At 42.0% G+C, this 27,241-nt stretch overlaps 1 protein-coding gene across 45 annotated transcripts in view; it reads left to right on the forward strand.

Moving 5' to 3' along the window:
• ANK2 (ankyrin 2) overlaps window positions 1-27,241 on the forward strand; it is a 565,434-nt gene that overhangs the window by 374,834 nt on the left and 163,359 nt on the right. For all 45 annotated transcript variants that reach the window (XM_048846718.2, XM_075127588.1, XM_048846724.2 and 42 more), the window contains one exon: window positions 24,995-25,093. In XM_048846718.2, coding sequence (XP_048702675.2) covers window positions 24,995-25,093 — 99 coding nt within the window. The remainder of the gene's footprint in view (window positions 1-24,994; window positions 25,094-27,241) is intronic.

The following is a 27,241-nucleotide window of genomic DNA, read 5'->3' on the forward strand; positions in this document are numbered from 1 at the left end:
ACAATCACCCACGTTAGCAGCCATTTTGGATTAAGTAGAACCTCACCACACCAAAGAGCCTGGCAGGTCAGTGGAATGATTAACTTGCTACGGCAATATTCCAGCATCTGGTCCTATTGGTCTATCAAGACCAGAGTTCTGACTACAGCAGAATTCACAGTGCACCTACTGTTTCTCTTTTAATCTGATATTAGCAAAATGCTTTCTTTTTAGGAAGGAAACAAGTTTTTGAAGGTGACCATTGCCTTTCTGGGCCTCATATCTTCTAGGTCTCTTGGTATCGTGCAGAAAGAGAGTCCTGTGGGCTCACATCTACGTGAGAAGCCTTCAGGCATAGCTCCTGTCAGGGTGCTCATATTTTATTCAGAGTCTGTTGCATGGGGCCAGTAGTCCACTAACTGTGACAATATCCCTACTGCAGTAGTCCTGATAGATAGATTGATTTTTTTCTGGAAAGAACTCCCCTGGAGCAACAACCACGGATGTCAATCTCCTGGACTGAGGAGCTCATCTTGATCATCACATATGCCAAAGGGGAAAATAGTTTGTCTCAGAACGATGAAATTCCACATCATTATACAGAATCAAAATGAAGAGCTTAGACTTGTGTCTGGTATGAATAGGTAAGGAAAAGCCAGGAATGGAAATAGTGTGTAGTAGCTACAAAGGAATTGTCATATTTCAGAGCCCTTCATCTGATAGGAAAAAGCATCACCTCAAATTTTAAAATTTCTGTAGCAGAGTGTAGAGAAAAAAGCAGACAAGTAGTTTGCTTTAAATTTATAGAATCTTAAAAATGTAGGGTTGAAAGGGTCCTCAAGAACTCATTGAGTCTGGTCCCCTTCACTGAGGCAGGACCAAGTAAACCTATACCATCCCTGATAGGTGTTTGTCTAACCTGATCCTAAAAATCTCCCATGATGGGGATCCCTTGGGACCCTATTTCAGATCTTAACTACCCTTATAGTTAGAAAGTTTTTCCTAATATCTAACCTAAATCTCCCTTGTTGCAGTGTGAGCCCATTACTTCTTGCACAACCTTCAGTGGACATGGAGGTCCAACTGATCGCAACCTGTAACGTGTCTGAAGACCGTTATCAGGACCCCCAGCCCAGTATTCTTTTCTCAAGACTAAACATGCCCAGGTTTTTTTAACCTTTCCTCATAGGCCAGGTTTTCTAAACCTTTTATAATTTTTGTTGCTCTCCCCTGGACTTTCTCCAATTGGTCGTCTAATCACTAGATTATTTAGAGTGACCCAGATACTGAAATTGAGGATTAAGCAAATTGTTCCTCTCCAGAGCCTGATCATGTTGAAAGCCCTCCAATCTCTGCCCTTCCCCGGTCTCCTTTGAACTCACATCAATTATTACTCTAGACCAGGAGTCGGCAACCTATGGCACGCGTGCCAAACATGACATGCAAGCCAATTTTTAATGGCACGCTGCTGTCTGCCGGACCCGGGCAGACAGCAGCATGCCACTAAAAATCCGGCCTGGCCCGCTCTTTTCCGCCCACCGCTCTCTCCTTGTAGGGCAGGCAAGCTTCCCCCTGCCTCTTCCCCCAGCATGCTGGGTTTCTGCCCCTCCTTCTCTCCCTCCCTGCAGCCGATCAGCTGACGGCCCTCACTACGAGGAAGAGGTAAACTGGAGCTGCAGTGTGTGATCTGCTCGGGGACCTTGGGGAAGGGGAGTGGAATCAGGGCATATCCCCTCCAGCCCTTTGTCGTGAGCCGCTCAGGGCAGGGGGCTGGGAGCACCCCCACGACCCCAGCCCATGACCCCAGCCCTCTGCCCTCACCCCTGAACCCTCCTCACACATACCCAGCCCCCTGCCCTGACTCCGGCACCCTTCTCACACATACCCAGCACCCCCAAACCCCATGCTCTGACTCTTGCACCCCCCACATCCCCACTCCCACCCTGAGCACCAAACGGGAGCTCCTGCACACACACACCCCCGACATTGCCACCTGCACCCCTCCCATCAAATGAGGGCTGCCCAGGTAAGCACTCCACATCCAAACCTTCTGCCCCAACCCTGAGCCCCCTCCCTCATTCTAGCTCCTGGCCAGACCATGCACCCCAAACCCCAGCATGCTCCTTCACCCCCAGCCCTGTTCTGAGCGCACTCCCACCCTCATCTCAGTGCAGAGAGAGGAATAGAATGGCTAGAACCAGGGAGAAGGTAGGTACCTACTCTATGTGGACAGGGCCGGGACTCCAGACCGGCAGCGGGCTGAGTGGGGCCAGCAGCTGGGACCCTGTCTGACAGGAGCCGGTGGCCAGAACCCTCTCAGCCCACTGCCAGTCTGGGGTCCCGGCCACTGGCACCGCTCAGCCCACTGCTGGTCTGGGGTTCTGGCTGCCTGCCCCTTGCCAGCCGGGGTCCTAGCCACAGGCCCCGCTCAGCCTGCTGCCGGCCTAGGTGAACAGAACCCCAGGCTGGCAATGGGCTGAGTGGGCCGACGGCGTAAGATCAGCATTTTCTTTAAATTTTAAATGAAGCTTCTTAAACATTTTGAAAACCTTGTTTACATATGACAATAGTTTAGTTATATAATATATAGACTTATGGAGAGAGACCTTCTAAAAACATTAAAATGTATTATTGGCACGCGAAACTGTAAATTAAAGTGAATAAATGAAGACTCTGCACACCACTTCTAAAAGGTTGCCGACCCCTGCTCTAGACATATTCTCATCTAAGTTTGCTGCCCTTATGGTGATCTTTCCAATTAAAAGCATTGGAGGAATAGCTGCCCTAGTCTCTGAATCCCCTTTTCTTTATAAGGACAAGGGAATCCTTAGGACAAAATGTCCAACCCAAGGTGATATCCCAGAGATAAATTTAAGGGGCTTGCTGGAGGCCCATATTAAATTCTGTCATCAAATTGAAGACATGGTTTAGATGATTCTCCTGCCTGTGATGGAGTCACTTCTCTCAGGATACTCCTGAATCTTCTCTTTGAGAGGTTACTTCCCCCCTGAGTTTATAAACAAGCTCTTGAAGCAATTATCTTATCTTTTTTATCTTTGGAATGGACCAGATTGCACCATGTGTTGGCAAATCCTGGTCACTCCACAAGGTGTTAACCCTTCTCCCCCTTTTCTGATTGCACAAGTTGAACAATGTGCTTTACTATCAGTAAACTCAGTGGGTCCACTTCTCAAATAGTGTAAATCCAGATAGATACTTTGATTTCAGTTTAGCAAAGCCAATTGACACCAGCTGAGGACCTGGCCCATTGTCTTTCAGTTTATTTTTCCAGCTAAAGGAGAAACTGGGAAAGTCCCACTGGCAAACCTGAGGATGCTTTTTACAGTAGGTAAAAGTTCAAGCATCTTACTGTTTCATTTGCTTGTCTGGCATGTGTAGAAGATGGGTACATTTATGCAAGTTATTGTACCTGCTGACTAGAAACCCAATTTACCACCAAAAGGTTTCTATTTTAAGAGATTTAAACAAAGACAATGCATTAACAGTGACAAAAGGAGAGATTTCCTCATTCATCCTTTTTTCAATCTCGTCCAGGTTCCAACTGCCTTTTCTTCCTTGCAGCACTTATTGGTTTATACAGAACAATGATCACGAAGGTATGATCTCAGCAAGTAAGGAGGAGGGATTCATTAGAATGCCTGTGAGTAAGAGATACCATGAATATAGGAAATGATGGAGAAAGTGCAGATGCTGCTGGCTACAACAGTACATAGTGGTGGTAAGATAGTGACTGTCACGTAGTGTTAGAGTATTTACACAGGGAGACTGTGAGCCTAATGCAATTCTGCAAATAGCTAAGATATTCAGAAAGCAGCTAAAATGCTAGCTTATGGTTTCATCCACATAACTACCATGCTGATCTGAACTGTGGGATTGGTTGGCTCTATCTCAATTGGACATGAAGATCTTAAGGATAACTGAGGGCACTCAGCCAGTTTTAGTGTGTCTCCATGGGGTCTCCACTGCAGCCTCAGCAGGATTAAAACTGCTGCTAGGCTGGATTTACAGTTTAAAATAAACCATGGGCAAGTCCCAAGTTATTGCATCCAGGATCAATAGAAATCCATAGAGAAGCATCGTGTAACCATCCCTGATGCTTCCTCATTCAGCCTGTGAAATTTTTTTTAAAACTGAATTCTTCAGCGAGTCTTCAGATATACAGTAGCATAGTATTTAGCCTGCTTCGTGAAAAAATGCTTGTGAAAAGATGCTGGTTTATAGTTACACCTTTACCTATATATTATTAGTTACAAGATTCATTTTTTACAGGGACAGGTTGAGGCAGTTTGGGGCCCTTGACACCATATTATAGATCCCCTATGGCCCGGCACTGCTCTTGGGCTGGGAATGGCAAGGGCTTCTGTCCCTTCCGCTGGAGGCAAGGAGAATGATATGAGGTCCCTTTCTTCAATCCTGCAGTAACAGGGCTCACCGCTTCCCAGAAACATCTGGGGTTGCAGCAGAGGGTCTAAGACAGTGGTTCTCAACTTATTTATCATGCGGCCCACAATGTGTTACTTGGGCCGCAGGGGTTGGGTGATGGGGCAGTGGCAGCCCAAACCCAGTCCCCCGACCTCACAGGGCCGGCCAGGAGCCCCGGACCTCACTATGCAGGCCAGCCTTTAGCATACAGCTGAGCTGGGCCACAGCTGTGTGCTAATTGGGCTGCATGCAGGCCATGGGTTGAGAACCGTTGGTCTAAGATATAACACCTAGAGTTGGTGTTGAAAATGTCAATTTATTGAAACAAAAACTTTCCACAAAAACATATTTGTTTTGATTAAACTTTTTTCAGGAAGGTTTTTCAGGTTCAGAATGGAATTTCTGGTTGTGTGTTTGTGAGAGACTCCAGAATAGCAAACAGACCAGTGGCCAGGGTACTCATCAGGGATGTGGAAGAATCAGGTTCAAGTCCTTCCTCCATATCAGGCAGGACTTGGATCTTTCATATCTCTGATGAGTGCCCTTGCGACTAAGCTATACAGTCAATCTCTTTTACCCAATGAATATTTAACTATTTATACAAAGTGGAGCAGCTCCAACAGGAGAGACAGACTCACTGAAGACCCAGGTTCAATTCGCTACTCCAAATAAGGCATAGCAGAGGCTTGAACATAGGTTTCCCACATCCCAGGTGTATGCCTAATGATTGGGCTAATGGCTATTCTGGGATGTGTCTCTCTCTGTTTCATTGTGAAAAATTTCTAATGATCAAAATTGCCTAAGTTTCACTCCTCATCGAAACAGAAACAAATTATGAAACCTTAAAATTTTTCGCCAAATGGAATTTTTGTCCTTTTGGCCAGCCCTAATAACACACCAATCAGACGCATGATACAATTCTCTACTCTCAGAGCAATCATTTCAGGCCACCTGCATACTCAGGTAGATGTTACTATGTCAGTCAAAAGGACTAGTAATTTTGGTTGCTTTTTGTTTTAATGAAAGCTTAGATTTTTATGTAATCATGTGACTCCCAGAGCTGAGGTCCCAGACATAGGCCTAGAGTGCTTACATCTTAATCTGCCCAGATTCTGAATTGTGCTCAAAACATCTATGGAAATACCTGAGACGTATATCCTGGCATTGTGCCTGCAAAATACGCACATGCTCTGACCATCCTAAAATAAAGGCCCACTCAGACCATGCTTGAATAAAGTTTCAGGTTTAATTCTCTACTACAAGTGAACATATGTATTAGTTTGCAGATGTAAATGTACAGTTATATGTTCATTAATTTATTTTGCAAGAGGAACGTAGCTACCTAAGTTGTCTTTTTCAATAATATTTTTTACTGTTTGTAAACAATGTATTGTAGTATAATGATAAAATGTTTATCAGGCTCAAATTATTATTATTATATTTATTATTTAGCATGTATATGACTATGTAGTATTTATATTACTGAAGCACCCAGCGATCCAAATCGGGATTAGGATTCTATTGTACTGGTCACTCTCAGCACACATCCACACAAAGACACCGTCCCTGACTAAAGAGGACAAGTGTCTTATGACTGTCTCCCTTTTCCACCACCAAATATAAACATGTTATACACTTGCAACTTTTTTATATACATGTTATACATCTGCAATTTGGAGGGGGTTGTTATAACTAAAAATGAGTGCCATCTGTCCCTCAGTATAGCCATAATTAATTGGCTGAATGGTCTATGGCAAGCAAAAAGTTAAGTTATATATCTGACCCTGTTTTGGTACCTTATAATCACCTCTGATGACTTAATTATTGTAAGAGGATGGGTTTCAGAATAGCAGCCGTGTTAGTCTATATTCACAAAAAGAAAAGGAGTACTTGTGGCCCCTTAGAGACTAACCAATTTTATTTGAGAATAAGCTTTCGTGAGCTACAGCTCACTTCATCGGTTGAATGCATCCGATGCAGTGAGCTGTAGCTCACGAAAGCTTATGCTCAGATAAATTGGTTAGTCTCTAAGGTGCCACAAGTACCCCTTTTCTTTTTGTAAGAGGATGGAGAGTCTTTGGAAAGTCTTCCATTAACTTCAATGGGTTTTGGATAGGTCCAGAATTACATTAATTTCAAAGTAGGCACATCTTATACATAGATTTAGTAGTTTGTAGATCTCTTCAGTGATCATGTGGCAAAGAGATAGATAGCACATTGCAGTTTTTGTTGTTTATTTTTCTTCCACTTCATTACTTTGCTGTCGCTGCTCTTCCATTGCACAGATTTCAAGCACCTGGATAAAGCATATGAACCCAGTAGGGTTTTTCACAGACCAAAATGGTGTGCTTCATCCTGGGGTAATGTCTGTAAATCAAAGGTATAAAAAATCTAAAATCAAAATACTGTGTGTTCGCATAAGTTTATGATAATATGCAAGTGGATGAGTTAAAGCAAACTAATCCTGTCAGCAAAGAACTTGCCGAACAGTAGTGAAATAAATCAGAACCAAATAGTATAAAAGTCTGTGTGTTTACTTTTTAATCTTATCTTTGTTGCCTCCAACCGCCATAACCTAAATCTAAAATTGATGCTTCTAAAATGCTTTCACTGCGGATCTGAATTAAAACCAAGGATAAAGAACAAATACTTAGTGATATTAATTCTGGATGCTGTCCAGCCTGAAAATCCTGTTCTTTGGGCCTCTGAGTTGCAGAGGGGAAAAGCCAGTACCCAGGGCCTGCTTCTTTGTGCATGACTAATCCATTCTCTTCCTAGTGCCCACCCCCATCAACTGAATTTCTGCTAAAAGGTTCAATCTAGTAAAAACAACATGTTTTCAAGGAGTGGAATATCTTGATTTCTGGTTGGCTCTATTTTAGTGTCTCTCATTAATCGGCTGTTCTGGGGGAAGTAGGAGGGGGATGCAGTTGTGATATTTGAAGCTGCTAAAATTGATGCTTGCACATTTCAAACTGTTCTTTATAAGCCAGAAAGCTCTGATACTGTTGAACACTTTTTAAAAAGTGATCAGTTTCCTGGAGAAGGGTTCTTGTAACCAAAGAGTAGCAGCTGTCTTCTAAGTAGTGCTGCTTGTACCACTTTTAAGGTTCCCTATAAGCCGTGAGGAGTGAGGTCAGTGAATATATCATACACTAAATCTAGTTTGTGTAGACTTTTATATTTATTACTATGGTATAAAAATGGAGCGTAAGTGTACAGGATGCTCATTTTATCAGTAAATTTGTGAGACCATTGAAGAATGGTATTTTCTATATAACTTTCTCTGTCATGGCTTATTTAATTTATTACAGTATAACGTTATTTACATGATCTGTCATCTTAAAAAGACCAATATTCCTTTTATTTTTTTCTTTTAATAACCCAACAACATTAAGCTCTAGTGATTTAGAAACTCTTCCCTTACTAAATCCTCTGCAACTTTTCCTACATGCAATACATTTTCCTGACCTGTAAGACCGAATCCTGAATCAATGGAGCTCCATATGGGTAGTGCATCTGGGTGCAATGAATTAGAGGATTGGAGGCTAAATTCTTAATGAGTAGCAATATCCAGTAGCACTCCAGGATTTAAGAATCCTTTCATTCATAGTATTTAAAGAAACTGAAGGTTGATGGAGAAAAGAGATCATTCTGCAAGTACATTTTTGAGAAATAATTTTTGATCAAATATTGAACAAAAATTGCCTCTGTAAGAACATTTAAGTAGAAGCTTCCACTTATATCATTTTATCAGGTGGATAGTGCCAGGTCTTCCATGTGTTGTAAGGATAAGCAACTTGATAGACAATATTACCCAATAAATGCATTTGGAATACTGGACTGTGCATTCAGAATAACCAAGGCCGAGTCCTTGGTGTGTCAGTACAGTGATGCCTCATTTTAGGGAATTACACTGCACGAAAAATAAACTGCCAGTGCATAGTTATGTAAATGTTTTCTATTCCACTGTCTATTTAAATTCCTGCAATTGCAAGTATTGCACACATGCTTCTAACCGTTGGAACTGAATCTGTGTATAATGTCAGGTTTCAGAGTAGCACCCATGTTGATCTGTATCCAACATAAGAAGAAGAAAAGGAGTACTCGTGGCACCTTAGAGACTAACAAGTTTATATGAGCATAAGCTTTTGTGAGCTACAGCTCACTTCATCGGATGCATGCAGTGGAAAATACAGGGCCTAATCACATTAGTCACACTATCAGAAGCTCGTTCACCGGCACATCTACCAATGTGATATATGTCGTCATGTGCCAGCAATGCCCCTCTGCCATGTACATTGGCCAAACCAGACAGTCTCTACATAAAAGAATAAGTGGACACAAATCAGACGTCAGGAATTATAACATTCAAAAACCAGTCGAACACTTCAATCTCTCTGGTCACTCAATTACAGACCTAAACAATAATGGCAATATTACAAGAAAAAAAACTTCAAAAACAGACTCCAACGAGAGACTGCTGAATTGGAATTAATTTGCAAACTGGACACCATTAACTTAGGCTTGAATAAAGACTGGGAGTGGATGGGTCATTACACAAAGTAAAACTATTTCCCCATGTTTATTTTTCCCCCCTACTGTTCCTCACACATTTTTTGTCAACTGCTGGAAATGGTCCACCTTGATTATCACTACAAAAGGTTTTTTTCTCTCCTACTAGTAATAGCTCACCTTACCTGATCGCTCTCATTACAGTGTGAATGGTAACAGCCACTGTTTCAAGTCCTCTGTGTATATAAAATCCCCCTACTGTATTTTCCACTGCATGCATCCGATGAAGTGAGCTGTAGCTCACGAAAGCTTATGCTCATATAAATTTGTTAGTCTCTAAGGTGCCACAAGTATTCCTTTTTTTTTATATAATGTCAGTGTCTTCCAACTTCCACAATTGGCTATCCAACAATCCAATTTTCCTCTAATTAACTGATGACCAGTATGATACCATATGATACCATACTTCACCTTCCGTTGGACTGTAGCTCACGAAAGCTTATGCTCAAATAAATTTGTTAGTCTCTAAGGTGCCACAAGTACTCCTTTTCTTTTTGCGAATACAGACTAACACGGCTGCTATTCTGAAACCTGCTATTATGGGGGGGATTCTACACCAAAAAATTAAAAATTCTGCATATTTTATTTGTCAGATAATGCAATATAATCACACTGGTTTCAACTGTTTTGGTAATTTATTTAAACTACAAAACAGAAAAAAAGTCACAGTAACTATTCAGCATTTCCTAAACACATGAAAGTTAAGTTACAAACACTTGGTAACCAATACCCGCATTCCAGTTATTATCCTGAATTTTCATTTAAATTACATTACAGAACACCAAATAGCCACACCCACAAAAAAAGTCATTTTAAATTGCTCAGACTTACACACATGACAGTCAGACAGTTTTGCTAATCATTGTTCTGGACCTGGCTGGGTACTTTGGGACGTGCTTGGTTCAGATTGTCCTGACATTTTATTGACTGCTTGGTAAATGTTTTATTTACCCTTAATTTTTTTTTAATGGCTAAGTAAAATAAATCCTGAGCTGTAATCTAACCACATGGGAAAAAAGTGAGAGAGAACATAGATCTTCCTAGCTGAATCCCTTACTGTAATTTATAAGGCTTTACATCACTCTGGCACTGTAGGGGCCTTAAAACTTTTACAGGTTTTATGTTCCTGGGGGAATTGATTGAGAATGGAAACAGTTAACTAACAATAGGAACATTAACAATGTTACTAGGCAGGCTGCTACATTTCTGCCTCACTGACAGAGCCTGCCTCCTGCATAATAAAATAATAAAAAGCCCTACCCCCTCCACCGAGCCAGAATAGTAAGTCAGAGGGACAGTCTCTCTCTAGCTCGCTGGAACTCGCACACGCCCAGCTCCACCCCCTGACGGTGATCAACATCTCCCATGCAGGCACACATTCCTAGCCCCTCTCCCTCTGCAGTGATTTGCATCTCTGAGTCTGCTCCAGGCACACTGGAACAGACTTGCTGCCGGGGAAGAGGCATGTCCCCTCCGCCCCGTAGATTTCTTTCGCATTTTTCTGTGGGGGGAGGGGGCACAAAATATGCGGATCATATGAATTCTGTCAGCAGTACAATGCGAATGAGTAGGGTATTACTCTTTGTGAGTTTGGTTATGAAAATCTAGTCTTGAATTTATGAAGACTCACCACTCAGAACATAAATCACAGAATAACGATAAGCAATACTTCAGCACTAGCTTCTTAGGTTGGAAGCTATGGAATAGATTCCCATAGTCGTACACTGAGTGGTACCTTCTTAGTCCTCAAGTAATTGTTTGAAATTAGTGGGACTCCCTGAGGTTTTAGGTATTGCTCAACATGAATAAGGATATGAGAATTTGTTACCTAATTTTTAAGTATAATTTGTCCTTTATCTGAAGTGTTGCATCAGGTGATGTGTTTAAAATTCAGAGCTCATTTAAAATCTTCTGACTGTTCAGTAGAGAGGCCAAAACTGCACCATTCTTAGGGACAGATCATGACTTCAGGTGTGCTCCCACATGGGGGGAGAAAAACGTGTAGCAAGCCCACTTACTTCCCTATATGTCCTATCCATACCACAATGGAAGTGCAAAGGAGAGAGAGGGGAGAGCCTTTATGCATCTGCTAGTTCCACTCCTGTACAGATATGTGAGAAGGGTAAAGGCCAAAAATAGGCTGATGCATATTACTTCACCTGGAGCAAGGATAGAGCCAGGAATCAGATTGTGCCTCTCAAAGTCGCAGTCTGGTTCCTGGTCTGCGCTGGGGCCGCTCAGCTACACACATCCCATTACTCTGCTCTTGCGGCAGTGAGAAATCCATACAGACTTAACGCCCACAAGATAAAGTAGGTCACTGGATCAAAAATCACACAGAACTTCCAGCAGCTGCAATTTCAGGTCATTGAACACCAACAGGGTCTTAAAATAAAGGATTAAAAGTTAAAATCAGACAATGTGAGTACTTATTCCAAGGAGCAAATTATTCCATTAGTTTTGGTGTGTAAGACCAGAAGGCCGTCTCTATAGTCAATTTTGGACATAGTTTGTTTGTAATTAATAGATGTTGAAATGAACTTAAAAGAAAACACAATTGTATGTTTCTATATGATGCTTTTAAACAACAACAATATAAGTGAATGTGTGAAATAGTTTTTCTCCAAATTTGATCAACTTTGAAATTTTTGTGAATCTTCCACACACTCTCTAATTTTTTTAAATCCACGACTGTAACTAATTTTTAATTAGTTGCTGAGAGTGCATGCACTGATTCTTGTATTTAGCTCTCCTCACATCCCCTCTAAAATTCAAAATACGTATTTGATTTCTCACTTTTTATTTCCCAAATGCCAGCCTATAGCTTATCAAATGTTAATTTAACTTGTGGAATATGATAGCCTAAGGAAATAAAATTATACATGTTTAGAGCAGAGAAACTCTAGGAAGAATGAGAAGTGCTGTTATTACAGTGTCAGTATGCCCTCCTGTCATACTCGGACTGTGATTTAATCATGTCTTGTAAACTAAACAGGATAAGACCTGGTCAGTACTTGATTTGGGGGACTTCTGAAATAAAACCCAGGAAATGGTGGCATAGGTGATTCAATATGTACATTCTTTTTTCTGGCTTAGTACTGAAGCAGTGACCCAATATGCTGTTTAGTGAGTTTAATGCTGCTAAAATGAGAGTCTTTCAGATGAGTTTTAATACTGAAGTCCAGACCTTTTCTCATCATCAGAGAACCCCCAGTGCATTTCACAGGCATGGTCATGCTAGCCCAAGTGTTATGCCTGAATTTCAATTTAAACAATTACATTCTCCTTATCTGAAACACCTTTCTGTTGTTTCAGTCAGATAAGGAATTCTGGTTTGCTTCAATCGTGTCTTAAAAAAAATTGTGTTAGGGTACTCTGTTAACCATCTGTTACATTGTACACAATGACATATAAGTCTGTGGAATGCTTTGTGGCCCTCGTGGTGGAAGGCGTTAGCTATATAAATGTATAGGGTGACCAGCTGTCCTGTTTTTAAAGGGACAGTCCCGTATTTAAGCCCTCCTGTAGGTGTCCTAACTTCTTCTTAAAAACAGGCAAATTGTGCCATATTTTGTGTCTTTCTCCCCCTCCCCTCAGAGTACTGGCTGGTCTTGCTGCTGGCCAGATCCCTGCTGCCCACCCAGCAGTGCTGAGTGGAGGGGTGGGTCCAGACGCCGACGATGAGGATGGGTGTGCAAGGCTGGTGGCAGGGTGAAGATGCAGCATGAGGGGCAGGCCACTGCCCCCCGCTGGTCCGTCAGTGCTTGCCAGCTCTCGGCCAGCAGGGCCCTGTCCCATTTCCAGCCAGCACTGGCTGCGTGCTGCTGTGGCTGGTGAGTGTGGGCAGGCACCAGGCGGCGGCCAGTTACATGTCACCTCTTCTGCCACACATCAGCCCGTTACCTGCTCCCACTCTTGCTGACCTCTCCCTACTTTGCCCCTTTGCACCCCCTACCCCCCACGCCCCACAGACCGGCTGCTTCTCCATATCCCCACCGGCGGGATGCATCCTGCTCCCAGTGCTGTGCAGACACCAGCAGCTGGTCAGAGTGCTCAGCTCACCAACAGCCTGGCCGGCAGGTTCCTTCCTCTCCAGCCCGGGGCACTGGCCAGGAGGAGCTGAGCCCTGCATGTGCCAAAGCCCCGCGCAGCCACTTCTGCTCCTCAGCTAGGCCGTGACTCCTACCCGCACAGAGCATGGGGCTGCTCTGTCCCCATGACACCCTCCTCTGCTGAGCCACCTCTCTGGCCAGGTTTGCTGAAGCCCCTGTAGTCAAGTTCCCTGGGCCCTGGTGCACATGCATCCTTAGGGCTTAACCCCTTCCTGCCTGCGCTGTAGCCGGGGTTGGGGGAAGGAAGGGAGAGGAGGCAGCTGGGTTATGTCAGTGTCGGTGGCCAGCAGCAGCCCGGAGGTGTTAGCTGCCTTTTGACACTGGGAGGGCACGAAGGAGCAAGCTGCTTCCAGCCACAGAGGGGCGGGGGGAAGAGATGAGCTCTGCGAAGACACGGGCCATGTCATGCCTTCCTCCATACTCCCACAGGTGGAAGCAGCTCCTGTCCCTTCCCTCCCGCATAGTGCCAAAAGGCTGCTGGCCACCTTCTGGTGTGAACCCTGGCAGAAATCTGGGGAGGGAGGGTATGTGACCCTGTGTGCCCCACCCTATGTTGCCTCAGGAAGATGTGGTGCCAGGTACCGGGACAGGCGGGTCAGTTGTCCCGGGGGCGCAGCCAGGTATGGTGGGTGGAGAACGCCGGCAGGGAGGGTGGGATTGGTCGGTCACCCCTCCCCATGTGAGAGAGATGTACGATTGTATGTGTCACCTCTCCCCAGGTGTGTGTGGGGGTATGGGCGGGTATCACCCCTCCCTGTGTGAACCCTAAAGCCTTAAAGATCAGAAGGTAAATCAAAAATCCAACTATTCAGTATTTCTTTTTAACAGGGGCTCAGTCAACTTGATGTTAATTTGAACTGCATAGTTTTGAATTGCATAGTTCCGATTGATTGCCGTTGAACTCACTTGAATATGAGTAATTTTACCAGGTGTCCTGTATTCAGCATAGGGAAATGTGGTCACCCTATAAATGTAAGATGTTATGATCTAAATGTGTTTTTTATTTGCATGTCCTTCATTCTTTTTACCTGGCATGGTAACAGAATGTATAAGAAAACATCTTTTCCACATCTCATTTCTTGCTTTATCATAGCAAATGATTTTCATTCCTTGAGGTTGAGAGAAGCTGACTAAGGGCTTGTCTATATGGGCAAGTTTCTGCACAGTAAAGCAGCTTTTTTGCACTCAGATTGTACACACTGCCACGCCACTTTGTGCACAGAAACTCCTCAGTTGCAGTACTGCAAAAAAAAAAAAACCCACCTCAATGAGAGTCGTAAGGCTATTTGCACAGATGCACAGAAGCTTCAGCGCTCCTTTGCCAGTGTAGACACTTGATTGCTTTCTGCACTGTAATTGGCCTCTGGAGCCGTCCCATAATGCCTCAAGTGACCTCTCTGCTCATTGTTTTGAACTCAGCTGCCCCGAAGACATGCACCCCTCTACTGTCAAAGCTCCCTTTCTGACAGCCATTGCATGCTGTGCTGATCTGCTCTGAGATGCAGGTCACCCTATAAATGTAAGATGTTGAACACAGAGGCAGGGGTGTGTGTGTGTGTGTGTGTGTGAGTCTGAATGTGTGTGTGAGAAAGAGAGATTGCTGTGCAGAGAGCCCAGGGAGGGAGGCGGGGGCTGATGTCGGTGTTTCCCCTCCCCCTACCTCAGGATTGGTTGCTTCCTGCTGCTGTCTGAACTTACAAGATAGCATGCTGACACTCTCTGTCCCTCCCAACACATTGTCTCTCTCCTCCTGTATTTGTAGGTTAATGGGAGTTGCTGGTGCTCAGAACTCTTGAAAATCTGTCCACTTATCTAAATAGCTAAGTGTGGATTTAGCTGCCTAATTTCAGGGACTGAAAAATATTTCCTTAATTTATATAATTTACTGTAGTGTTAATCTGTGTGCAGAACTCTGACAGTAAATATGACTGGTAATCTTAAATGCATATTTATCCATAGAGATAATGTGTATTCACAAATTCACCAATTATATATTGGTTTGAATCTAAATACATATCCACTAGTCAAAATGAATATTTGCCTGGGAGATCATTCTCTTGAAAAATAATGTAGGTAATATAACATTTTATGAAAAAAATGCCTTTTTAATTATGGAAAAAGCAAGGAAATAGAACAGTAAAACCCCTGGTGTATCAGATATCCAGATTTTGACATAAACTAATAAAACCCAGGAAATTGAAAGATAAAGTGGGTTATCTGTCCTTAATTCATCCTTTAAGAGAAAGAGAATCTGTCCTGTTGAGATAAAATCTTCTTATGAGGAATTTATTTTTAGATTGGCTGAGAATAATGCCCTAAGTATAATGCAAAACAAAAGTTATCAGAATTCTGAGCATTTTGATTCTTTCATGGAGCCATCCACCACCAATCCCCTGAGTCTATTAAAGAACGCAAAAAGAAAAGGAGTACTTGTGGCACCTTAGAGACTAACCAATTTATTTGAGCATGAGCTTTCATGAGCTACAGCTCACGAAAGCTCATGCTCAAATAAATTGGTTAGTCTCTAAGGTGCCACAAGTACTCCTTTTCTTTTTGCGAATACAGACTAACACGGCTGTTCCTCTGAAACCTATTAAAGAACGGACTCTTCATTTGGCTTATGGTGACATAACATCTGTAGGACTTGTGTTTATAGGTCAAATCGTGCACTCAGTTTTTCTATCAGTGATGCCATGGAGTTGAATGGATGCAGGGTTTGGCCCTACATTAGCATACATACGTCATTAGCATATAATCCCTTCATTGGGATGCTACACTCCCTCCCATGCAGGTGGACAGGAAATGGGCAGGAAGGCATTGGGAATTGGCTAAGCCTTGGTTCTGCCCTCTCCCTACACACACATACACACCCGCCAGCCAGCACAGTTGAGCCAACACACAGTGTGGGAGTAGCTGCCACTAGTATACAACCAGAGCAGATTTCTTCATCCTGTAACTAGGGCCCTACCAAATTCATGGTCCATTTTAGTAAATTTCATGGTCATAGGATTTTTAAAATCTTAAATTTCACAGTTTCAGATATTTAAATCTGAAATTTCACAGTGTGATAACCGTGGGGCTCCTGACCCAAAAGGAGATCGCGGTGGTGTGGGGGGACGGGACACGAGGCTATTGTAGGGGGGTCATGATACTGCCAGTCTTATTTCTGCGCTGATGCTGGTGGCGGCTCTGCGCCTTCCGAGATGGACATCAGGAGCGGCAGCTGCCAGGCGGGCACCAAGCTCTGAATGTAGCACCACCACCGCCATCAGCACTGCAGACATGAGGGTGGCATGGTGTGGTATTGCCATTCTTTCTTCTGCGCCACCAGTGGAGGTGGGGATCTGACCCAGCCCTGGGGCGCCCCCAGTCCTGCCTCTCCCTAGTGCTTGGAAGTTAAAGGGGCCTTGGGCTGCTGTGTGTGTGTGTGTGTGTAATCACAGCACCCCCCTGACCACAGTGCCCTGGACAGTCGCCCACATCACACACCAGTAAGTCCAGCTCTGACCCCCTGAAAAGTGTCAACCCCCCGTGCCACAGTCACTTCTGTACTGCTGCTGGCGGTGGCATTGCCTTCAGAGCTGGGTGCCTGGCCAGCAGCCACTGCTCTCTGGCTACCCAGCTCAGAAGGCAATGCAAAAGTAAGGGTGGCAATACTGCAACCCCTCCCCCCTCCCAGCCAGATTTCATGGGGGAGAGCAGATTTCACAGTCCATGACACGTTTTTCACAGCCGTGAATTTGGTATGGCCCTACCTATCACAGTGTACCAGTGAGGTGCCAGGGAGAGAATTGTGATATATTGAAGAATGGTGCCAGTCAGGAAAGTAACTTACATTGTGAGGTGCAGCAAAACCCTAACAAAATTGTCACAGTAGCAGTTACAGGCCCCAAACAAGATCAGGGCCCTGTCAGGCTAGATACCGTCCGAAACCCATACTGAGAGTCTCTACCCGGACAACATTGTAATTTAGGGCTTGTCTACACTACCCGCCGGATCGGCGGGCACCAATGGATCCATTGTGAATCAATTTATCGCATCTAGTATAGACACGATAAGTCGACCGCTGAGCACTCTCCCATCTTCTCCGATACTCCACCAGAACAAGACGCGCAAGCGGAGTCGATGGGAGACGGTCAGCAGTGAAGACACCATGGTAAGTAGATCTAAGTACGTCGACTTCAGCTATGCTATTCACGTAGTTGAAATTGCATATCTTAGATTGACCTTGTGCGGTAGTGTAGACAAGCTCTCATATAGATACGACAAGTATAGGAAGGGAAATAGGCACACAGAGGTGAAGTGCCCAACTTCACACATCAGGTCTGTGGAAAAGCCAGGAGTAAAACTCCAGTCTCCTGACTCCTAGTGCAGACCATCAGAATACATCAGACATGCCTTTTCCATAGGCAGTATTATGTGGATTGCATCCTTCTTTGAAAATTGTTTTAAAATAGAGTTAAACAGATGTGGTAAAGGTTTTTCTACAGAAAGGATATCATTCATTTTCATTTGAGAGTTTGTCTCAAAGACCTGTCATTAGTTTGATATTGAGCAAAGAACTGGAAAAAATATGCAGTAAACTGGAGAGGCAGAGAATAAGACTAAGCCGAAACATATTACACAGCAGGAATTCTGTTTTATTTGTTTGAATTGCAGCTAGTCTGTAAAGGGCAATCCGATGATCACATTGACCTGCAAATGGGTAATTACTTTTTGAGCATTAATTGAGGAGAAGAGCATTCATTGTAGGCAAACAACTGCATTAGACAACAGTCATCTCCCACTCCCCCAGTGATGCCATTGATCTGCTGTTACCATCTCATACAGAGTCTGTAGGCTTTTAAAGTACATCAGATACATTCATTAGTACTGACAGCATTGGATATTTTATTATGAGAAATGTTATTAACTCTAATATAATATCTCATCTTAAAGGAAACATCAGAATTAGCACAGAAGAAATAGACTTTCCCTCTCTCTCTCTCTCTCTCTCTCTCTCTCTCTCTCATATATTATCACGTGTATAGTTATAATGAGGTGGTAACTCCTCTATAATTACAATTGAGACAAGCTTTCTGGTTAACAGCCAGTTTTCCTAAGTGCTCTAAAATCCATGTTTACTCAGATTGCTTGAACATTGGTGTTCTTCATCAAAGGCATGGGGCAGGTTTAATGGTGCAAATTTAGAGACATAAATATAAAGCCTCAGTAATTTCCATGAGTGACTTAGAGAGCTGTAGGGAACTACTGATTTTCTCAAATGAGCAAGCAAGCAAATATTAGGGGGAGAGGGAGGGAATCATCCAAGCATAATGTATAACAAAATGTACTTCATTTATATAGTTTTAATTCTTCATCATAACTTCATGTTATACTAGTAAATGTCCTATCTTTACTGTCTTTGTAATGATAATGTCAACGCAAATGAGACCACATTACCTGTATTCTGAGAAGTTCAGGGATACCATTAATTTTTGTACTGGAATTATAGGGTATGCAGATTAGCAGGATTCTGTTACGTTTGTGTGCGTGTCTGTCACAGACCTTTCTAATTATCTCATTACCACAGGGTCTAGACACCACATCCCCACCTGTTATTGCATGTAACACATTGCCAAATGGCTGGCCCACATAGAAATGGTAGCCTGAATCCTGGTATCATTGAAATCAATGGCAAAACTCCCATTGACTTCGTTGGTGCAGGATCAAGCCATCAGAGAATACAATTCAAACCTAGGGGAGAGAGTCCTTTGTTCAAGTGGTACTGCCTTGTGCTTTTGCTGCAGGAGGTCAGGGATCTGTCCCTGTTGACTGTTGTAGTTTTGCTACATATGCATCTATTAATATTGTAGAGGTCAGGGATCTGTCCCTGTTGACTGTTGTAGTTTTGCTACATATGCATCTATTAATATTGTAGAAAATGTAGTATGATGTTTTATTGTACTGTTTGAGAAATAGTGTGTGACCTTGTGATATATGACAAAGGGAAGTAGATAAGTTTGTGCATGCTACTTTTACTGTGGCATGTCCTGACTTTAAATGGGAAAACCCCTACATTAAGATTTAAAGCTTCATGGATAAAGACTAAAACATCCAGATATACCAGAGTTAAAGTGAAACCTTAGCTCTGTCGCCTTATGCATAGGCATTATGATTCAGTATTTCATTTCAAGATCACAGGCTGTTTTTTCAAATACCAAAACTAAATTTACAAAACACAAGACCACATTTCAGGCCTTCACAAAGACACAAAATGAAGTGCATTTTCCCCCTTTCCAGGTCATTTTTAAATGGTTATCCAGTTTGGGGGCCAAATCTTGATATAGATTATGCCAGATTAAGGGCCTCATAAACCAGAGACAAGTTTCTTAAAATATGGCTTTATTTCTAAGGCTTAATAAGACATTGGTCTTTTAGAATCCACACACAGATCTCCCATACCACATACAAAAAATGAGGTCCACAACACCATCCTCCTCCCCACCCCCCAACCTCCATGTATAACTCTCCCTGGTGGCTCTGTGGATTGGAGGTTGGGGCAGACCTATTTCATTACCCTTGCACCTATCTGAAACTGCAGAGGAGAATGAATCTATCAAGGGACTATACCAACTTTCCTATAGAGGTCCATTCTTGCTGTGGAACTTCCTTACACGGGAACCCCTTACAGGGATACAACAGAACTGTGGTGCTAGGGATTTAGGGCAGAGATGCAAGAGACTCAGATAATATAGAGGAATATAGCCGGGATACAACAGAACTGTGGTGCTAGGGATTTAGGGCAGAGATGCAAGAGACTCAGATAATATAGAGGAATATAGCCACCCAGCGGAACCTCAAGATCCACAGGGTTTAGGGTGAGATCCCTCAATTTCTTCTGTGAGAGGGCAAATCACACCTAGCCTCTGTGTGATCTCTAAACAAGCCAGGTTTAGAAGAAAATCAGTGCAGTAGTTCTAAAATTTTGAATGTTTAAATGTGACAAACCAGTTTTCAAAACTCAATGGGAGTTATAGGTACTCAGCACCTCTGATGATCAAGCCCTGAAGTGCAAATCCTGACCTTAAGTGAGCTAAGGGCCCTTTACAGCAGAACCAGAGTAAGGCAAAATTTGCACAAGGGGATACCCATATATAAATATATATAACTCTGTCTTGTATTTTACTTACTGCATATTATCTCTGCCAGCTTAGATAATAGCTTTCAAAGCAAGTACTCCCTGTTACATATTGGAGCTGTGAAACATTTTTCATAAACTCTTTACTGGCCAGTGTTTTTTCCAAGGGAATTTATAAAACTGTAAAATGAAATATTTTATATCATATTAAGGCACCATTGTAGTCCACTGCCATGTCTATATGCACAGAGAAGTGGCTAGAAATAATGACCACAGAAGTTAGCACTAAATGTTTCTCTAAGAAGCTCTGAACTTTAATCATATTTAAGGTATTGAGGGTGAATGACACTAGGACTGTCGATTCATCTTATTCAATGGAAGCTTAAGGAAAAAACTAATAAACATAATTTAATGTGTAAGTATTTCCTTCCCCACAACCCCTGTGGCTTTAGCTATGATTATAGCAAACTTACTGCTATGAATGATAGGTTTCCTCAGTGTGATGGAAACTCTGTAGGTCATCAGCAGCAGTATGTGGAGATGTATTATATACCTCCTGGTGCTAAATGACCAGGTCGTGTATGGGATGACTATAGCCTCCTCTAATCCAGAGTTTTATTATCCTGGTTCTAGTCCAGAGCTTGGAAACTTAGTTGGCAAAACCCTTCTGCTGAGCTTTTGGGCAAATCGTTTCACTCTCACTTTAAAATCCTCTATCTCCACACATTTCTAGGAATGTGCATGATGCTGGTGTACATATTTATTAGTATTCCGTAACAGTAGGATTTTACAAATGGCATAAAATCCATGAAAATAAAAAGGCAAGAGTATAATTTTACTGTGTGGGGCTTTAATAAATATTAGACACTGATCCTAGGGTGTGGTAAATTTCCATTAGTTACACCTAATAAGTTGATGCTGTGCGTTTATCCAGGTCTGTGGGGACAACCAAAATGCTTACACAGTATAATCCCCTGCTGCTTTCTTTTGCTGTTTTGCCAAATATAAGTTTTTAAAAACTGTTTTAGTCCCCGTTGCCTGCTCACTCCAACTCTAATCAAGGCCCATTGTGTCATACTAAATGAATGCACCAATAGGAATGACTTCATTTTACTCTGTGAGGTTCAGAGCAGGCTCTGTATGGTGGAATAGGATTGTCAAACAATAGAAGCCAGGAGCAGAAGAGGCTGCTGAGTTGCAGGGCATCTTCTATAGATTATTGTTTGAAATCCAGCTGTGATTTATAAGCATAAGGGATTGCATATCTTCATAGTTTGGCTTGACCTAATGAAGAATGACCATATCCCCAGCTTTGCTAGTTGGTGGACAAAAAGTATACATGTTTGTTATGGTGCAGAGGTCAGGATGGACGCTTGCAAAATAGGAGATGAAAAGGTCAGCCAGGAAATACCCTAGGGTCTCTTCAAAGTATGTTGTAAACTGTTCACTCAAAATTATTTATCTTTAGCCTCTGCCTTTGTTCAGAAAATAGAGAGCTGTAGACTTGTTTCTTGTTACTGGGCTGAATTCTCCCCTTCATTACCCCCTGGAAACATCAGTTAAGTGAATGATGATACATGGATGTAAGTGAGTGGAGAATTTGACCTAGAAGCGCTGTCACTGTTGGTTGCTTGATCCGGAGCATCTGATGCCAGGTGGGACTTCAAAGAAGAACACTATGTTCAGTATCAAGAGAGGTGTCCTTTATTTTTTGAATGAGTTTCTGTTAAATCACTAACCATGGAGAAAGGTGCAGCATAGCTGCAAGACAGTTAAACAAAGTATACCTGTGGTTAGCCCCAAGAAACTTTCCTAAAAACAATAGGAAATACAGGGCTGTAATAAGGGTGAAATGTGGCTCACAATCTAACACAGATTTTTTAGAAGAGCTCTCAAATCATGCTTCCCTTTGCAAGCGTTTTTTATCCTTTGACTCACCTAACCATATGGCATCCAAAGATATAAACTGCTATATGACCATTTTCAGAATATGGACTGGTCACAGGATTTGCCATAACTGATCAAACCAAGAGCACACTGATTATGGTATTCTTTTCCAATGGTGGTCAGTACTTAGTACTAATACTGATCTGACATCCAGATCTTTAATGCTTAGCTCAAAAAATTGAAACCACTGTCACCATGGTTTTCCCCAGCAGCTATGTAAATCTTGAGTCTTGTCTGCAGTAGGAAGCTTACCCGGATGGAGGATGTTTTCATCATGGTTTTGGAAGTGCTGAAAAACTTCTCATTTATACTCTGATCAGTATCAGTTTAGCTATACCATCACTGAAACCATTGCCAGCAATAGGTAATTTTCCTAGTCCAGACAAAGCTTATATGTCTCTAAGACATCGTCATTGTTGGACAGTTCCTAGAGATCCTGTATTTTAGAGCTAAATGTTTCATTTTATGAAAGAGCAAATTCCACTATGTAATCACATCTTAGATCATATAATGTTCAGCGCCTAAATTATCCTGAGCTGCTTTCAGGCAGTCAGTGTGCTTTGCAGAGCAATGTTCACAGAAATTTCAGGTAGCAGTGACAACATCATTTGCTACCGTGCACTTCTTTAAGGCACTAGCCATAACTACATTTAACTTGATTGCAAATCAGCAGATTGGATTGTGGTATCCTTGGCTGAATGCTTTTACCGTGTAGGTCACAAAGATACAAACTTTAAATGAAGCAACTGGAAGGCAAGTAGCATTTCACTAAAAAAATCTTCCAGGATATCAGCTGAAATAGGGATCTGTTTCACAGTGGCCATGTTAACGGACCCAGAGTATAACTAGGAGAGAAAACAATAGAAAAGTAGAAATATAAAAGAGAGGATGGCCAACTGAGAAGACCCTGAGTCATAGTTGTCTGCTCTTAACTCTATCACATTTCTAGTGAATTATGCCATCTTGAATCTCTTTGCTTTGTCTACATATGGGAAGGTTTTACCAGTGGTACTGATATAGTTGTACAGATTTAATTTGTTTGTTTTTTAACCCTCTTCCCAAGCAACATAAAATAAATTGGGAAAACACCCTTCTAATGGAATAAAAATGTCCACATAGTGTTTATATGTGTATAGTTGTATTGGTTTAAATTCACAACTTTAGTTAGATGGCGAAAACTTTCCTGTAGAGACATGACTTTTTACAAGGTTTTCCATTCCCTTTTTTATACCTCATACTGAGCAGAAAAAAGTAGCTCTTTTGGGGATCTGGTAACGGATCAAGCAGATAAGAATCCTTGTTCTTCTCCAATAGAAAAAGCATAGGGGGAGATTGAAAGCCATCAATTCCAGAATCAACTGTACTATTGCCTCTCAGTGGGATGGGCATGTATTTTGCAGAGATTTTTTTGGAATGTTTCCATATGAGGTTTACTGGAAAGAATAATGATAGGTTCTGATACAGGATTCTGAATATCACAATATTTGTGGTACTTCTAATTCATTGTACACATGCATAAGTCTATAATCTAAGGTAATGAATATCACAGCAAAAGTCTTGTGGCTGAAATCTGATTTATGATTTATATTCTAGTTAAAAGTGTTATAGAAGGATGATGGAATGATTTATGAAAAGTAGGTGATCAGGTCCTCTTAAATTACACTGTAATTTACAGAGCTTGAAACGAGCGTTGGGCCTATTTAATGATCCTCAAACAATAATATACATTCACTTTTCACTCATATGAATTTTGAAACTATGCTGAATATTAACATTCAATGTATTTTGTTTATATGGAGGCCTGGTCTAACTAGAAAATTAGGTCAGTTTAACTATATCGGTCGGGGTATGAAAAATCCACACCCCTGAATGGCATAATTAAGCTGACCTAAGTCCCTGTCAGAAGAATTCATCTGTCAAAGTAGCTACTGCCTCTCAGGAGGTGGTTCTATGCTAATGGGAGTGTGTACACTGTAGCGTTTTAAGTTTAGACAAGCCCTGAGATATTTTAAAGTGGAGACAAAGCATATATTTCTGGTATATCAGCCTACAATTATGTGGCCGCCTTAGCTACCAACTGGAAAAAGCCATCAAAAAGACATGCTATTAGCTATCGTGGTTTCTTCTGAGTACATTAGGGCATTTCTAGATGACTTTATACCTGGGCAGTCTTACTGTGTAGTCAATCGGGGCTCTGTAGTGTTGGGTTATTTATGTTTGGTGGTTTGCATTATTTTATATACTGTGAAATTATATGTATTATTTTAAAGCTCTGCCATCTCTGCTTGTCTTCTTTTGAGGGAGGGGTTTTATGGTCTCTGGTGGGAAGCCTTTTGTTAAAAAAAAGTAGTAAATAAAGGAATATTCTTGCTTCCTTGTCAGCTTTCATAGAACTTTATTGCTAATGTTACATTCCTGTTCCGTAAGAGGGGCGAAATAGTTGTGGTAATAATGAAGAGTCCCAATGTATACTGAGTTGATTTAAGAGTATGGGAAAATATTCCAAAGTATGCCAGCTGTAAAAGGATGTATAGATTTTCAAAATCATTGCAAAGCAGCAGATACTTTGATGTTTTAAAATTCCTTCTTAATACTTGTTTTTTGCAGTCCAGACAGTGAAGCCTTTTGACTTTTTAAGTGACCTAGACAATGCATTCTGTGCCCTCTGTATATGCCATTAGTGCAGAAAATGCAACCTTGTTTCTTTTTATCAGTAGAAAAAAGTGTTGTTCTCAGAAGATACTTTTGCTGTGTGGGGTCTTTAACTTGTTTTATGTACAAAGCTCACTACAATGTTTCCTGTTGTGCTTTTTCCTAGAATGGTTTCACTCCTTTATACATGGCAGCTCAAGAGAACCACATTGATGTGGTAAAATATCTGCTGGAAAATGGAGCCAACCAGAGCACTGCTACCGAGGTAAAGCACATACTTCTTTTCTAGAGACTTTCTGTTATTTTTGTTTCCCTCATGACCCAGATGGTTTTAGAATGAGCATGATTTTCAAACCAAATATTTCCAAACTTTGGACCAGATTGTGCCATTGTGATCTGTATGTGAATTTTTCTCTTTCCATGTGTGGGGAAGGGCGAGGGGGGGTGGTGGTGGTGGAGGAGAATCAGTTGTCTTCACAGTGCAGTTCCTTCTTCCCCATGCTTGGAGTCGTGAAAAACCCTTTTTGAATCTAGGTGTGAAATTATGGCCCAATTGAAGTCAATAGAAAAATTCCCTCTGACTTCCATGGGGCCAGGATTTCACCCTACAATCTATATATTGGTCATGCAGTGTACTGTCCCCCCACCAGCCCCAGAGGGAAAATACAGAAAAGTTAATTAGCCATTTTGGGGATGTTCCTACAGCAGCATCTAGGAGAGGAAGATGTGGCAGCTTGGCTTCACTGGAGCTGCACAGCAAGAGGGCTGGTCTGAAGAGTACAGAATGCAGAAGTACAAGGTTTTTGGTGAAACTTTGTGCCTCCAGCAGATTCTGTGACATGCCCACCCTCTTCACCAAGGCAAAAATGCCATGCATGCTTTTCTACCCTAATGACCACATGGTGTGATCTGGGGAAGAATCAGCAAGGGGAACTTTGCAAAGTTTTCCTTCCACTATACCATGTAGTGGGTTTTCATTGGGATGGAGTGGTCTAGAACCTTGATTCAGTCCCTTTCTGAGCTAGAGCAAAATGTGTGAATGTTTTGTGTGTTCCATAACTAGGACTATGAGAAACATGTCTTGAAATATATATAGCAAGTCTTGTGTTGACAAAGAATAGCATTGCACCTAGGCTGTCAGATCCTGCCTCTCAGAGCTAGTTCTCCTTGTGTTAGGAGTCTCCTGAGTTCAGCATGTGCTCATCTTGGGTTCTAATGGGGTCTCACAAAATGAAACCAAGAAAAACAAACAAATATACAGAAAAATAACATTATGAGACAAATTATCTCCTGTGAGTTAGCTCTGCTCAGGGAAGGATAGTGCAGAATGGGCCTCACTGAGCCGATCAGGGTTCTCTGATTCTGAGGTTTGTGCCTAGCGTGTTGAAATAGTCAGTGTTTCTAGGTGTGATTTAATATAACTGGGAAACCAGATACACAACTCTAATGAGGATACAGACTCACCAAGCAGCATGCTGCTTCATCTTCAGATAATACATATTTGCCTAAAGATCACAAGTATAAGTACACAAAAGTCTGATACTCGAGCCCTGGTTCTGAGCTCAGTTAAAGGGGTGTAAATCTGGATAAACTCCACTGATTTCCGTACAGTTACTGCAGATTGACACCAGTGCAACTGAGATCAGAATCTGGCCCTAAGAATATAGAAATTGAACCATGGGACCCTTCACTTCTTTCCCCAAGATCTGTAAATCAGAGAAGTTTTAGGCAATGAGCAAAACTCATATATAACACACTTTGTGTTCACTTTATTTCCCATTGTTCTCTTGATACCAAATACCACTTTCCTCTGTCTCAGAAAACTAAGTGGACAGCTGTTCTGTAAAGCCTGTCAACTTTATTACTGTTCTTTCATATATAACTATTGTGCAGTGTGAAACAGTAAAAGGAAACCTTCCCTTCCCCCATTTTCATTGCTTTTCTCACCCATTCCTTCTTTTGCTTGCACTTGTTACCTTTCTTCCAATCAGTATGGAAACTCACCCACTCTGGGTTACCTCGGCCAATGAACTGATTTGAAATAGTGTTGCATTTATGCTTGCTTACTTTGCGCTATAGCCAAACAGCTGCCTTACTATCCCTTCATTCAACGGATACTGTATCACTTGACGATGGCTCCTAAAATTATCTTTTCTGTGACCTGCATTGATTGAGATCATGTTACCATTGCAGCTTTTCTGAAATATGAAATCCTGTGCGATTGCCAGGCAACTTGGCAGAAACAGTGTTTCCAAATCACAACAGAGTTTTGGGACTCTCAAGATCTAAGCCTAGCTAAAAGTTCCTAATGACCTGCTTTCAGTCCTCCACAGAACTGCTTTGTATTTTCTGTGATCAGGTTTGTTGTAAATTCATTACCTTAGGGGATCTGGAGGCCAGTACCGTTACAATT

This window comes from Caretta caretta, chromosome 4, assembly GCF_965140235.1.
Source record: "Caretta caretta isolate rCarCar2 chromosome 4, rCarCar1.hap1, whole genome shotgun sequence".
NCBI classification, from domain to species: domain Eukaryota; kingdom Metazoa; phylum Chordata; order Testudines; family Cheloniidae; genus Caretta; species Caretta caretta.